At 37.3% G+C, this 16,709-nt stretch overlaps 1 protein-coding gene across 1 annotated transcript in view; it reads right to left on the bottom strand.

The window, feature by feature from the left end:
- Positions 1-16,709, bottom strand: part of ZFAND3 (zinc finger AN1-type containing 3) — a 319,337-nt gene that overhangs the window by 70,396 nt on the left and 232,232 nt on the right. Inside the window, exon 3 of the mRNA XM_065913308.1 lies at positions 10,047-10,229. Coding sequence (XP_065769380.1) covers positions 10,047-10,229 — 183 coding nt within the window. The remainder of the gene's footprint in view (positions 1-10,046; positions 10,230-16,709) is intronic.

Below are 16,709 nucleotides of genomic sequence, written 5' to 3'. Positions count from 1 at the left end.
CTGACAAGTTTATGGACTAGGACAAGATTAGAAGCAAGAACACTCTAAAGATTATGGCTGGGATTTCCCTGGTGGTCCATGGTTAAGACTCTGCTCCCAAAGCAGGGGCCCTGAGTTCAATCCCTGGTCAGAGAACTATATCCCACATGCTGAAATTAAGACCTGGTGCAACCAAAGAAAAAAATAAATATTGAAAAAAATAAATATAAAAAAAAAATAAAGACTATGGCTGTAATCCTATGAAAACACAATGGCGGCAATGACAACTTCTGAGATCTTTAATATTTCTCCACTGAGCTAACACTAGAGGATCACAAACAAAGACACATTAGAAAATGTAAACAGCATGAGTGCAATTAAGAAAAAGATTTAAATTGCGAATACCTAAAGTTAGGAGCACCTTTAACAGAAGAAATTTAAAAAATAAGAACAATATGTATAACTTCCCTCCAATAAATTTTAAAACTTAAAGGAAATAGGTATTTTTATAATAATACTGCCAAAGCTGACTTTTAAATGAGGTCGGAAATATACATAGTCCAATATCACCTATCAAGCCAATCAGTTTTATGAATAAGTTCTTTAAGTTTTCAAAGAATAGATACATACTGTCGGAACTTAAGACAAAAAGCTTGTGCTAGGGCATAGGAACAGATGAAACGCTTTTTGTGAGATTAATGCAACTGACACCTAAACTAGACAAGAGCAGCATGCCCACCATATATAAGTGCACAAACACAAAATTAACTCATTAAAAATTTCAAAATCGAAAATAAAATTAGCATTTTGAATTCATCAGTACAGAAAGACCTAAGAGAGTTTATCCAGGGAATGCAAAGGTGGTTTAACACTGGAAATTTATTAAATTGAAGGATTACATATTAAAGGAGAAATCTATATGATCATCTTAATAGATGCTGAAAAAGCACTTTATAAAATTCAATATTTTTGAGTTAAAAAAATTAGCACACTATAAATAAGTTTCTTAACCTGATAAATAGTATCTATAAGAAACCTTGCATCACCTGGTTTATAATAGTAAAATATCAGAAATAGTCTGAAAAGAAGAGAAAATAATAATAATAATAGAGAATACTACACAGCAGTTTGAAAAGAATTGGGCTGACCTGGAAAGATCTCTAATATATAGTTAAGTAAGAAAGCAATTTACAAAACAATATGTATAGTATGTTCTCATTTGTATAAACAAAACCTTGTATTTATGTACACATGTATACAACTGCATATAAAAATAATATATAATCCAAAATAAATACACAGTGTAAATAAGTAAACTCTTCAAAGAGTGGGAATGTGAGGCGGGTTGAGAAGAGGTCAAAGTATTAAAAGAGTATTTTCACCTTCTATTCTACATAAACCTGTCTTTGCTTTACTCGTACATTTAAAAAATAAAATTAAAACTTAAGAAGACAACAAAGTGGCCAGCAAATAAGCAATTTAAAAGTTAAAGTTTTGCTTTAATTTTGACTCTTATTTTTAGACTACAAAAACAGCTAGATGACACTAAAGTGCCTGAACGAGTTCTGATCCAGCTAACATTGTGGGATAGAAACAATATCCATAAGAAAACACTGCTAAACTGTTCAAGTCTTTCTGCATTTTGACCAGGATTCACTTAATGACCCCATACATTGATTCCTAGTGAATTACAACCATTCAATTCAATACAGCATGTAACTGTACATTATCATACTGTACAGCACAGTATCAATCTTTTTAGAACACAGCCCTAATAAAAACAGCATGCTTTATAGAATCAGCTTCAAGATAAATAAATGCACTGGAAAAAAATACCTTTAAATTAAAATCAAAAGAGACATTTAAATTTTCGGCATTCTTCATTATGGGAAAGAATTTCCCACTTTGAGACTATTATATATCAGAAAAGCTCCATCTGTTGTATAATTATCTCTGATAAATGGCCTGATGCTCCAAGCTTCATTAGAGAAAAGGGAAGGGAAAGACACATACAGAGAGAACTGTAAATAAATCTCCTCACCATATTTCACTTAAAACCAGCCCAGCAGGAAGTCATAAAATATTTTTTAATAGGTAATATTTTCTAAATGTTCTACTAGAATAAGTCAGCTGGTTTTGCACACTGTCTGGTCTTCAAATAGGCATAGTCTGAAAAGAGAAAACTAGCTTTACTTAGCGATAATTAGAAATTTAATTGGTAAAAACAGACAAAAGTTCAGCCACTCGGTGGCAATGATATTAATTTTCCAAGGGACTGCTTTGTCAGACAGGAATCAAGACTAGCAGCCAATGAAGCTCTATGCACGTTCAAAGACCCAAAGGCAGTTTAGCAAGGAAATCTGTTAAAATGCACCACCATTTTATTTTTTAAATGCCTGGGGAAAGCTAGGCTATGACCAAGAACCAGTTTCCAAGGAAACAACAGAAATCTCTTTGTTTAACCAAATTAACTTAACCATAGATAAAGAATGCTCTCAAATTTCTATTTGGGGAATCACTGTTATATTAAAGGAAAATCCAGCCAGCACTTGGAAATGAGGCTTTATTCATTAGAAGTCTTCACTAACATTCCAGTTAGTACAGTTCTCACTTTTTCTGTATACTTTCTTTTGGTTACAACAAAATCATCTCTTGTGTGTATTAATATGTAGTAGAGAAAAACAGGGAAAAAAACACTTCAGCATTATGGATAATTTAAAAGGCCCCGAGCTGACTGCCAGCCCTGTCATGTGAGTCAAGGCAGGTCACCATTCAAATCTTTTCCTCATCTGGAGAATAAGGAGGAGACTATGTTCCCTGCTTATGTTGCACACTGTCAGACAGTCCCAGAAAGAAATGTTTGTCAAAGGGCTCTGTAAAACAGGGGTTGATGAACTTTCTCTGCAAGGGACCACTGGGTCTCTGTAGTAACTACCCAATCCTGCTGTTAAATGCAGAGGCAGCAATAGGCAATACATAAATGAATGAACATGGCTGTGTTCCATTAAAAATGTATTTGTGAACATCAGAATTTGAATTTCATATAATTTTCACATGTTGTAAAATTACTGTTCTCTTGATCTTTTTCATTTAAAATCATTCTTAGCTCATGGAACATAAAAAAAACAGGTGATGGGCCAATTTGGCCTGTGGGTTATAGTTTGCCAACTTCTCTTGTAAACTATCGCTTTTTGTGTGTATGGGTTGCTGTTTATCTCTTAGTATGAGCCTCTACAGAGTTCAGAAAGTGTTCTGTATGAGGAGGGCCCTCTCTGTTAGATTAGGATCTCAGAATATTTAAAAACAAGTCCATTTCTTGCAATTACCCTTCCCTAGTAGCAGGTGTCAGTTCTCTTCCTCTCCTGCTTAGAAAGAAACAGACAAACCAGCTCTCTACCAACACCTAACTTCTGTCCACTATGCAGTGGGGCTGGCCAACCTCTGCTTCCTCCAAACAAAAACCCCCACAAATCCTAACTAAATAGGTATGTACATCGTAAGGCTCACCAACAGGTCACAAGTAGGGATGTCCAGGCCTTTTAAGAGAATAACAACAGAAAACCTAATTTATAGGAGAAATAGAGAAAAATGTCTTTTAAAAACTCTTTTAAATCCAATCTTATAAGACCCTCACTTGAGGTGACCAGTCAGCTGTCTATCTTGCTTAAGGCTGTTAGGGCAGATGAACTGTAAGTCAAGATAAGATAATGAAAGTGACTGTCAAGCACAGTGAAGACCCAGGTGAGAGTAGACAGCCTGATCCATTAACACCTTCAACTGTGACCCACCTAGGAGAAGAACAGTGGAGGAAGCGGACATTAACAGTATCCTCTAGAGAGCAGAACTTCCTACCATGCATCCACCCTGACGGCTTTAACAACTAGCTCCAGTGTTCCATGCACAACCTGACATTATCTTCTCTTTCTTCAAAAGCTGGCTCAAGAAACAAAGTACAAACCACAATTTAGCACCTCAATGGAAAACCTGGAAATTGGCAGAAAAATAATTAGGTAGTAGCAAAAGCATTATGAAATATATGTGACTTTATTCTTTTTAAGTGTGCAACACTCTGTGCTCTGCAGTCCTTTACACTACAAATCATCACACAGACAGGCAGCTACTCCGCAGCAGCTGGCAAGCCGGGCTGCTCTGGGACCTCGGGCGAGAGATACAGAACCATCCAGGGCCTCCATCTCCACGTTTGCAAAACAGATACGGTCACAGTACCCACCTTACAGGGCATTATGAACAGGAGGCAGGTTAATACAAACAAGTATCTGGAACAGTGTCTAATACTTATAAGTACTCTGGTGACACCTATTACCATTTTTACAGCATTTAAATATTATGACAAGTCCCTTCGGTCAATGTTAGTATTTTGTTTATACTGTGTTTTTGTTTTTGTTTTTTTTTAATACTGTGTTTTGAAAATGTTCCTAATGGCTAAAGGTCCACGGAATCTTCTGCAGACACACATAAGATGGGGTAGGAAGAGACGCGTATGCTGACAAAAAATATCACTTGGAGCTTTTGGACACCTGTTTTATTTGACCTTCAGTCAAGGAGTTTTAACAAATTCTTTTAGATGAAAATCTGCCCTGTTCTCTGCTTTATACACTCTTAACCAATAGTTTTCATCTTATCTGCAGTCTTTTAAAAACTGTATTAACATACCCAGACTCTTGCCACCTGTTATGTTCATTTAACAGTGAGAAGCAGAAAGTAGATGTAAGCAGTACTCATTCTCTTGATCATTAGGAAAGAAGACACACTTCTTGTCCTACACAGTAACAACAGATCCATAACTACTGCACAGTTTACAAATCAGGCTGTACTTGGATTTGGAATTCCAAACCCATTTTCCAGCAACTCCCACACCTTACTTCTCCATAACTGTGGGGAAGCTAAGGGTCAACAGATGGAATTCTGATCTCTTAAGAATACTAAAAGATTAATATACGTAATCCCCTGATGCCTCTTCTTCCACCTAGGTACATCACAGTTGAAGAACTATGCAAGGTGTCAATGGATCAGGCTGTCTACTGTCACCTGAGTCCTCAATGTACTTGGCAATCATTTTAATTATCTCCTGTTGACTTACAGTGCATCTGCCCTGAGAGCTTTAACAAACCTTTCTTTTCTTATCCCCACAGCCACTATCCACAAACCAGGAACACATCTCCTCACTTTAGCACAGTTTTCAACCTAGGTGAGATGGCAAGACCCACGTGAGAAAAGTTTTGCAAATGACATGCCTCTTAACCACTATTTCTGTTACTGCCTCTCTCTTACTCTAAAATTCTTATGCACCTGTCTAGGAGAACAAGTCAGAATCTCAAGAAGAGGCGTATATATTTGAAACAGTGACCTCTTGGTAGACAGAGACCTTAATCTTACTCATTTCAGTACCCAGCACTTAAGCAAGTGTCATTTAGCAAAGACTGCTAAATGAAATCACTGAAACAGTTTATTAAAGAGTTTATTAGATAACCAATCATACCATCACCAAACTGAATATTTCTTGTCAATTTACAGCTTCCTGCAGCATCTTCACAATGATGAGGCAATATGCTATGGTTGTTGAAAGTGATAGGGACAGAATAGGATAGTTATACAGGTAGCTGCAGGGGTCCCAGCAGGGGACTACATGTAGAGAGGAAAACTTAGGGAAACCACTGTGAGTTAATGATCACTCAAGAAAGTTATCATAAAGAACATCGTGGAACAAAGCAGGCTTGCTTAACTATAAAGCTAAACATAAAAGCACGAGATATGCACCAGGTCATGATGTAGAAGAAAAATGTTTCAACTCCTATTGATCTGAGTAAGCATCATGATAATCCTAGTTTGACCTCACAGGGTCAGACACTCTCGTGCCCAAGATGAAGGAGGAGCAAGTGATACAAGACTGAGTCTACTCAAAGAAGGCAGTTTTTTCCCCCTCCCTCACTTTCCCGTGACTATATTATTGTAGACTACTTAACCTTCGAGGCAGAGCTCCCTCACCTGTCTGCCTGCATCTCTCTCACAAGCATCCTATATTAATAAACCTACTTCTTGCCTATCACTTTGCCTCTTGCTGAATTCCTTCTGCACTGAGACACAAAGAACCTGAGCCTCAGTTAAGTCCAGATGCCAAGTGAGTGATTCTAAGTAAAAGACCATGGGTTCAAATCCCAATCAGGGTTTTGGCTGGGTTCAAGTCCGGGCATGTGCATTCAAGTTCCAGTCTGAGGTGCACAGTTTCAAAGGCACAGGCCTTGAAAGTTTCACAGACTCTGGAGCCAAATCAGTGGGTTGGAGCATAAGCTACACCGGGAAGCAAGAGCTCTAAACTTCAGGTAGAAGTTACTGAACCATTCTATGCAACTGCCTCATCTGTAAAAACAGGGTTAATAAAAGCACCTACCTTATAGGGTATTGTGAGAATTATATGTAAAGAACTTAGAAGATAGTCAAACACTTCATAAATATGAGTGAACATTTTCATTACTATTAGCAAAGCCCATACCATACAATGAAATTTGTTCCTTGGCTTTTATGACCTTGAAAGTCAAAGTCACTCAGTCGTGTCCGACTCTTTGTGACCCCATGGACTATACAGTCCATGGAATTCTCTAGGATAGAATACTGAAGTTGGTAGCTTGCCCACTATTATTCACCTCCTCTCTGACTTCTTCAATTGCTTACTCTGTTCTGGTTTCTATCAAAGTTCTAGCCTTACTGCTTTTCTTTCTTCTCATTCTTGGCAATCTCACTGAACTCCTAAGGCTTCACCTATCCTCTGCGTGTGGATGAAGCCAACCTTGACTTCTCTCTCCCGAGCTCCAATTCAGACTGCCTAGTTGAACACTTAAGTCATCACTATATCTCAGATTAGCAAATCTCCTTTCTCTAGGTCTGTGAAAGGCCAAGATTTACAATAATGAGCCCAACAAGAATTGGGAAATGAGGTTAGCTTCTGAGAGTTTCGCTTAAACAGCTAAAGCAGTGATGTTTCCAGAAAGAGAATGGATCTGAAACTCATTTTGGGTTGGCCATAAGGTTCATTCATGTTTTTCCATAACATCTGACAAAAAAATCTAAACGAGCTTTTTAGCCAACCTGACAGAGCCACACATCCTTAATCAGACTTAAAGTATTTATATATATCAAAAGAAAAAACGTGGCAGTCTACAGCAACCTAGAATGGCAAGTTACAGAAACACAGGAAGTGCTGTGTCCTAGGGGCTCAAGAGCTCAGGGCAGCTCTAAGCCCAGGCACAGGAGGGGGGAAAGGGTATGAAGATGGAATCTTGTGCTGAACACAAGACCTTCCCTGTATGTCTTCTGAGTCACCTGACAATTAGGCTCACTCAATTAAAATTTCGCTTCATCTAACCCCATTTGCTCTGAGTCCATACTTTGCTATTTGTCACGTAAATCCTTTTTATGGATCTGCTTCCCATAAAGATCTGACTCCAGAGAACATGTTTTAGTCATATAGTCACATGGATATACTGTTTTTATTTCCAATCCCTGTGACAAGGACTTTTCATGATGAATTAATCGAGTAACTTTTGGTTACCCTGTAAGTTTCCACGTAACCTTGATTACAGAGAAAGAGCTGATCTTACCAACATGTTGTTGTTTGATCACCAAGTTGTGTCTGACTCTTTGCGACTCCATGGACTGCAGCATGCCAGGCTTGCCAACATGAATGTTTCTACCCTCTATGGCAGTTACATTTTGCATTATGAATACACTGATTAAAAGCATGAGTTCTGAGGACACATGCCTAACTTTGGATCCTGCTCTGGCTTCTACTAGTTTGTTCAGTGTGTGTGCTTAGTCACTCAGTCATGCCCAACTCCTTGGAACCCTCTGGACTGTAGCCCATCAGGCTCCTCTGTCCACAGAACTTTTCAGACAAGAGTACTGGAGTGGGTCACCATTTCCTCGTCCAGGGGTCTTCCCAACTCAGGGATCAAACCCACGTCTCCTGTGTCTCCTGCAAACCAGGCGGATTCTTTACCTGCTGAGACCTTGGGACCCATGAGCAAATAACTTGATAGTTTTGTGCTTGTTTCCTTATCTAGAGAATGGGGATAATGAGTATTCACACCTCAATGAGCTGTCATGAGGAATAAAAGAGAAAATACACGAAACATATAAAACAACGTTTTGCACATAAAAAAATGCTCAATAAAAAAAAGCTGTTGTTATCTCAGAGCACTTGGGATGCCCAAGCTGTTTTGATCCTGGCCTGATCCTGATGTGTGGATCCAATCAAATCCTGTTCCATAAAATGAGATCCTGATCAGCTCCAACCATGCCTTAGACAAGGAGTCCTTAACCTAAAGGTCATAGTGAACTTTAGAAAAATTTTTATTCAAAACTGAGTATATAAATGGATGGTGTGTATTCTTCTCAGATAAGGGGTACAGCTTTTCACCAGCTTCTCAATAACCCCAAACAGATTTTTAAATATAAAACAAAGCCTACTGTCTTAATATCATCACTACCACTTTCATCTACTTTCCTCTTTTTATATAATTTCTACACCTTCTCCTAGGCCTCTTTCAACAGGTTACAACAATTTAAAAATTCTCTCTATGCAATATTATCTAGTATAATCCTTCCCTTTTTCAATACTGCCAGGTTACTTCTCAGAGTAACTGTGGCAATATTACTTTCTTTGCTCAAAAACAGGACTACTGTCTTAACACACAAGTATCTTCACTGAGCACTCAAACCACTATGCCATGGCTATAATCCACTTGTCCAGCCTTGCCCTCCATAAATGGCCCTAAAGGAGTGAGTCACTTGCCACTGCAGACTCCATGCAGCTTTCCTCCGTGTGTCTGTCTTTAAAACCAGTAAATCAACACCCTCCTTCAACGGTCGATGTCTTTAACACATGGGTGTTAAAGACCATTAAAATGGGTGCACACAACTGTGTATCGGGGTTTCTCAACTGTGGCGTTACTAACATGTCAGGCTGGATAATTCCTTGCTGTGGAGGGCTTTCAGACACAGCGTCAGAGGCTTACAGCACTGGGGGGAGGGGGAGGAGCAAACCCTCTCCTGGCTGAGAACTACTAACTTATTATAGGAAATATATTTAACTTCCTCTGATAAACAGTAAGTTCTTTGAGGACAGGGAGTACGGCCTTTTTAACTTTTATATTCTCCATTTTACCTGGTAAGATGGTTTATGATAGGTTTAGATAAATATTTGTTCTCTGCTGAAGAGAAGACAGAATATTCTAACCTACCATATTCCAAGGATTTCTAGACATTCTGTAAATTTGAAACACCAAATTTCAACCTGTTAAGTAAAGCTTTTAAAAGGTAAAAATGGCTATGTTAACATCACTATAATTTTCTACGAACTGTCAATTATACTTGTGCTCTAAAGGAAATGGCTATAGCACTATAAAGCTTAAGTGGACAATGGACTTCCACATCATATATATGATGCTAGTATTCTATCACTAAGGACTTAAAAAAAGAGTAACAGAAATTACTTCCTCCTCCCTTCAAATATCCTATGTATACAGGACATAGTGTTATCTCAGTTAACTGCCCAGAAACATTTGAAGGCTATTTAGTGAGAAAGGCCAGGCTTCAATGGAAGGTTGCTAAATCAGGGTAGGTTCCCTAGACCAGTGGTTCCTCAATCCTTCCTGCATATTAAGAAGTCTCTGAAGAATTAAAAAGAACATATTACTGAGCCTCCCTCTAGACCAATTAAATTAGATTCAAGGAATGGTACTGAAGATTAAAATTATTTTAAAAATCCCCAGTGGATTCTAATTTACAACCAAGTCTGAGAACTGCCCTAGCCTGGTTCAAAATCTCATGTACCTTGACAGTTAACATAAAAGGCACTCTTTTTAGAAAAGTTTAAGCTCAATGTAAGGCTGAAACTTACTCTCTACCTTGCTGACTTGGGCCTGTATGTTAACACTTCATCTTGAATTAAAAGAGCTGCTAGCCTTTTCCTGGGAGAGGCATTACAAAGAAACTCAATAGTATGATTCTTAGGCTGCCACTCTACCACCTCACAGGAGCTGAGCACTTACACTCCTCTTTACTTGGTGAAGTTACATTCAGCTCTGTCGGAAGCGGCTGCTGGCTAGGACTAAGAGTTGGCGTGGTTATCGAGGTATTGTTGTTGTCACTGGTGGTCTCTTCGGAAAACAAATCTGATTGGCTGTTACTTGTACTTGGAGTGGAATCATCGTCTGGTTGTTTCTTTTGAAAATCTGAAGAGAAAGAGTGAAAAGAACAAGTTTAAATGTAAATGGGTTGAATGCCCCAACCAAAAGACAAAGACTGGCTGAATGGATACAAAAACAAGACCCCTATATATGCTCTCTACAAGAGACCCACCTCAAAACAAGGGACACATACAGACTGAAAGTGAAGGGCTGGGGAAAAATACTTCATGCAAATGGAGACCAAAAGAAAGCAGGAGTCACAATACTCATATCAGATAAAATAGACTTAAAAATAAAGACTGTGAAGAGAGACAAAGAAGGACACTACATAATGATCAAAGGATCAATCCAAGAAGAAGATATAACAATTATAAATATACATGCACCCAATATAGGAGCACGCAATATGTAAGGCAAATGCTAACGAGTATGAAAGGGGAAATTAACAATAACACAATAATAATGGGAGACTTTAATACTCCACTCACACCTATGGATAGATCAACTAAACAGAAAATTAACAAGGAAACACAAACTTTAAATGACACAACGGACCAGCTAGACCTAATTGATATCTATAAGACATTTCACCCCAAAACAATCAATTTCACCTTTTTCTCAAGTGCACACGGAACCTTTTTCAAAATAGATCACATCCTGGGCCATAAATCTAGCCTTGGTGAATTCAAAAAAATTAAAATCATTCCAGTCATTCTTTTCTGACCACAATGTAGTTAAGATTAGATCTCAATTACAGGAAAAAAACTATTAAAAATTAAAACATATGGAGGCTAAATAATACGCTTCTGAATAACCAACAAATCATAGAAGTAATCCAAAAAGAAATCAAAATATGTATAGAAACGAATGAAAATGAAAACACAACAACCCAAAACCTATGGGACACTGTAAAAGCAGTGCTAAGGGGAAGGTTCATAGCATTACAGGCTTACCTCAAGAAACAAGAAAAAAGTCAAATAAATAACCTAACTCTACACCTAAAGCAACTAGAGAAGGAAGAAATGAAGAACCCCAGGGTTAGCAGAAGGAAAGAAATCTTAAAAATTAGGGCAGAAATAAACGCAAAAGAAACAAAAGAGACCAGAGCAAAAATCAACAAAGCTAAAAGCTGGTTTTTTGAAAAGATAAATAAAATAGACAAACTGGCAGCCAGACTCATTAAGAAACAAAGTGAGAAGAACCAAATCAACAAAATTAGAAATGAAAATAGAGAGATCACAACAGACAACACTGAAATACAAAGGATCATAAGAGACTACTACCAGCAGCTCTATGGCAATAAAATGGACAACTTGGAAGAAATGGACAAATTCTTAGAAAAGTATAACTCCAAAACTGAACCAGGAAGAAATAGAAGGTCTTAACAGACCCATCACAAGCATGGAAATCAAAACTATAATCAGAAATCTTCCAGCAAACAAAAGCCCAGGATCAGATGGTTTCACAGCTGAATTCTACCAAAAATTCAAAGAATGAACACCTATCTTACTCAAACTCTTCCAGAAAACTGCAGAAGATGGTAAACTTCCAAATTCATTCTATGAGGACACCATCACCCTAATACCAAAACCAGACAAAGATGGCACAAAAAAAGAAAACTACAGGCCAAAATCACTGATGAACACAGATGCAAAAATCCTTAACAAAATTCTAGCAAACAGAATCCAACAACAATATTAAAAAGATCATACATCATGACCAAGTGGGCTTTATCCCAGGAATGCAAGGATTCTTTAATATCCACAAATCAATCAATGTAATACACCACATTAACAAATTGATAAAAACCATATGATTATCTCAATAGATGCAGAAAAAGCCTTTGACAAAATTCAACATCCATTTATGATTAAAACTCCCCAGAAAGCAGGAATAGAAGGAACATACCTCAACATAATAAAAGCTATGTATGACAAACCCACAGCAAACATTATCCTCAATGGTGAAAATTTGAAAGCATTTCCCCTAAAGTCAGGAACAAGACAAGGGTGCCCACTCTCACCACTACTATTCAACATAGTTTTGGAAGTTTTGGCCAAAGCAATCAGAGCAGAAAAAGAAATAAAAGGAATCCAGATAGGAAAAGAAGTAAAACTCTCACTGTTTGCAGATGACATGATCCTCTACATAGAAAACCCTAAAGACTCTACCAGAAAATTATAAGAGCTAATCAATGAATATAGTAAAGTTGCAGGATATAAAATTAACACACAGAAATCCCTTGCATTCCTATACACTAACAATGAAAAAACAGAAAGAGAAATTAAACAATACCATTCACCATTGCAACAAAAAAAGAGTAAAATACTTAGGAGTATATCTACCTAAAGAAACAAAAGACCTATACATAGAAAACTATAAAACACTGAAGAAAGAAATCAAAGAGGACACAAACAGATGGAGAAACATACCATGTTCATGGATTGGAAGAATCAATATTGTCAAAATGGCTAGTCTACCCAAAGCAATCTATAGATTCAATGCAATCCCTATCAAGCTACCAATGGTATTTTTCACAGAACTAGAACAAATAATTTCACAATTTGTATGGAAATACAAAAAACCTCGAATAGCCAAAGCAATCTTGAGAAAGAAGAATGTAACTGGAGCAATCAACCTGCCTGACTTCAGGCTCTACTACAAACCCACAGTCATCAAGACAGTATGGTGGTGGCACAAAGACAGAAATATAAAATCAATGGAACAAAACAGAAAGCCCAGAGATAAATCCACGTACCTACGGACACCTTATCTTTGACAAAGGAGGCAAGAATATACAATGGAAAAAAGACAACCTCTTTAACAAGTGGTGCTGGGAAAACTGGTCAACCACTTGTAAACGAATGAAACTAGGACACTTCCTAACACCATACACAAAAATAAACCCAAAATGGATTAAAGATCTAAATGTAAGACCAGAAACTATAAAACTCCTAGAGGAGAACATAGGCAAAACACTCTCTGACATAAATCACAGCAGGATTCTCTATGACCCACCTCCCAGAATACTGGAAATAAAAGCAAAAAGAAACAAATGGGACCTAATGAAACTTAAAAGCTTGTGCACAACAAAGGAAACTATAAGCAAGGTGAAAAGACAGCACTCAGAATGGGAGAAAATAATAGCAAATGAGGAAACAGACAAAGGATTAATCTCAAAAATATACAAGCAACTCCTGAAGCTCAATTCCAGAAAAATAAATGACCCAATCAAAAAATGGGCCAAAGAACTAAACAGACATTTCTCCAAAGAAGACATACAGATGGCTAACAAACACATGAAAAGATGCTCCACATCACTCATTATCAGAGAATGCAAATCAAAACCACAATGAGGTACCATTACACGCCAGTCAGGATGGCCGCTATCCAAAAGTCTACAAGCAATAAATGCTGGAGAGGGTGTGGAGAAAAGGGAACCCTCTTACACTGTTGGTGGGAATGCAAACTAGTACAGCCACTATGGAGAACAGTGTGGAGATTCCTTAAAAAACTGGAAATAGAACTGCCATATGACCCAGAAATCCCACCCCTGGGCATACACACCAAGGAAACCAGAATTGAAAGAGACACATGCACCCCAGTGTTCATCGCAGCACTGTTTGTAATAGCCAGGACATGGAAGCAACATAGATGCCCATGAGCAGACCAGTGGATAAGAAAGCTATGGTACATATACACAATGAAATATTACTCAGCCATTTGAATCAGTTCTAATGAGATGGACAAAACTGGAGCCCATTATACAAACTGAAGTAAGCCAGAAGATAAACACCAATACAGTATACTAATGCACATGTATGGAATTTAGAAAGATGGTAACGATAACCCTATATGCAAGACAGAAAGAGAGACGCAGATGTATAGAACAGACTTTTGGACTCTGTGGGAGAAGGCAAGGGTGGGATGATCTGAGAGAATAGCATCAAAACATGTATATTATCAAGTGTGAAACAGATCGCCAGTCCAGGTTGAATGCATGAGACAAGTGCTCAGGGCTGGTGCACTGGGATGACCCAGAGGGATGGGCTGGGGAGGGAGGTGGGAGGGGAGGTTCAGGATGGGGAACACATGTAAATCCATGGCTGATTCATGTCAATGTATGGCAAAAACCACTACAATACTATAAAGTAATTAGCCTCCAACTAATAAAAATAAATGAAAAAAAAAAGAACAAGTTTAAATAAGGACTTCACAATTACCTTGGATATTAGAAAATAATGAAAGTTAGTATAAAAATTAAAACTAATTTGAGTGATTAAAAAAATGTAACTAAAATACTGGTCAAAACCTTAGAAAATTGGTGGAGGGTCAATGAATTAAAGATTTCCATGGTCCCTGTATTATTCAGGTAATCATACTGATTTTAATGTTAAGACTCAGAAATGCCAAATGCATGTTACAATTTTAGGGGTAAACAAGGATAAAAGGAATAAAGAAAAACTGTTCAAACCAATACTGGACAGGAAAGAAGGTGAAAAACAGCTGAGGAAAAAAGCAGGGTAAACAGAAAACAAATAATAATGCGGTAGGAATAAGTTTGGATATACCACTAGTGGTAATAAATGTAAACAGTTTAAACTTAACAGTTAAAATACAGGAAATTCAAACTAAATAAACAAAATCCTGCTTGGAAAATTATGGAGTTTCCAAGAGACATACTAAAAATATTAACATGAGAGAAAAATTTCAAAGTACATAAACAAAACACCAGTATATACAAATGATTAAAAAGCCAATCATAGCTAAAGTACTCTCAGGAAATGTAAACTTTGAAGAAAAAGCATTATGAGAGATAAAGAAGATCATTATATAACCACCAAAAAAAAAAAAAAATTACCAGAAATATAAAACAACTCTTATTTAATCTATATGTACCTAAAAACAAAGCCTCAAAATATGTAAAGCAAAAATAATTGGAAACCATTGGAATCTATGGGATTCAATGATCGGAATTTATGGGAAACCAACAATTAGATAATGAATTACTTTCAAACACATGTGGAATATTTATAAAAACTGCCTAAAACCTGGATGAATTCTGACCACACATTATGTTATAAAGCAAAAGTCTCAACAGGTAACAAAGAATTAGTAAGAAACAGGCATTATTAATTGACCAGAGAGCAAATAAGTTAAAAACTGGTAATAAAAATCTTACATATTTGCAAGTTTTTAAAATGCATTTTAAACTCAAGGGTCAAATTAGAAATTAGAAAATATGTATAATTAACTGATAATATAATTGCTACATATCAATATCCAGTGAAGATAAAGATGCACATACATTGTCTATACCCTAGTCATTCTATTAGTAGGTATATATCTCAGAGAAAGTCAGCACACAAGTACAAGGATGCTGGTTATATACAGTTTGTAATACTAACAAGCCAGAAGCAACCTAAATGTCCATAAATCATAATATATTCAAATAGTGGAATAATATACACAGCGAAAATAAATGACTATTGCCACAACACATCAAATGAATAAACCTCAAAATTATGTTGAACAAAAAAAGAAAGTCACTAAATAATACAGTAAGACTGTACTACATAAACATTAAAAACATGCAAAACAAATCATATATTGTTTAAGAATATGTATCTCTAAGTCACTAAAAAAATTAACACAGTTCACGACAGCAGTTACCTCTGAGACTGGGGGTGAGCAAAGGGATGTGAAGTGAGAGCTATGCAGAAATATTCAAAATTACAGGTAATGTCCACTGGCAGAGAATACATTAAAATGGTATACTCATTCATTTGATGAAATAATGTGTGGCAGTTAAAATATTAATAAATGGAGCTGTAAGTACAACAGAAAATCTCAAAAACAATGTTGAGAGAGAAAAGCAAGCTACAGAAAGAAATGTATGTCTAATGTGCTATGTGTGTTATGTTCAGTCGTTTACTCCATGGAAGAAAAGTTATGACCAATCTAGACAGCATATTGAAGAGTAGAGACATAACTTTTCCAACAAAGGTCCATCTCGTGAAGGCTATGGTGTTTCCAGTACTCATGTATGGATGTGAGAGTTGGACTATGAAGAAAGCTGAGTGCCGAAGAATTGATGCTTTTGAACTGTGGTGCTTGGAGAGTCCCTTGGACTGCAAGGAGATCCAACCAGTCCATCCTAAAGCAGATCAGTCCTGGGTGTTCACTGGAAGGACTGATGCTGAAGCTAAACCTCCAATATTCTGGCTACTTGATGTGAAGAACTGACTCATTGGAGAAGATCTTGGTGCTGGGAAAAATTGAGGGCAGGAGGAAAAGGGGACAGATGATGGAGGATGGGATTGTGGGATGGCATCACCGACTCAATGGACATGAATTTGAATAAACTGTGGGAGTGGTGATGGACAGGGAGACCTGGCATGCTGCAGTCCATGGGGTCACAAAGAGTCGGACACGACTGAGCAACTAAACTGAACTGAATGCTCAGTCATGTCCAACTCTGTGGCCTCACAGACTGCAACTTACCAGGCTCCTCTGTCCATGGAA

Source organism: Muntiacus reevesi, chromosome 20 (assembly GCF_963930625.1).
Source record: "Muntiacus reevesi chromosome 20, mMunRee1.1, whole genome shotgun sequence".
In the NCBI taxonomy this organism is placed as follows: Eukaryota; Metazoa; Chordata; class Mammalia; order Artiodactyla; family Cervidae; genus Muntiacus; species Muntiacus reevesi.
This window is presented reverse-complemented; position numbering and strand designations above follow the sequence as displayed.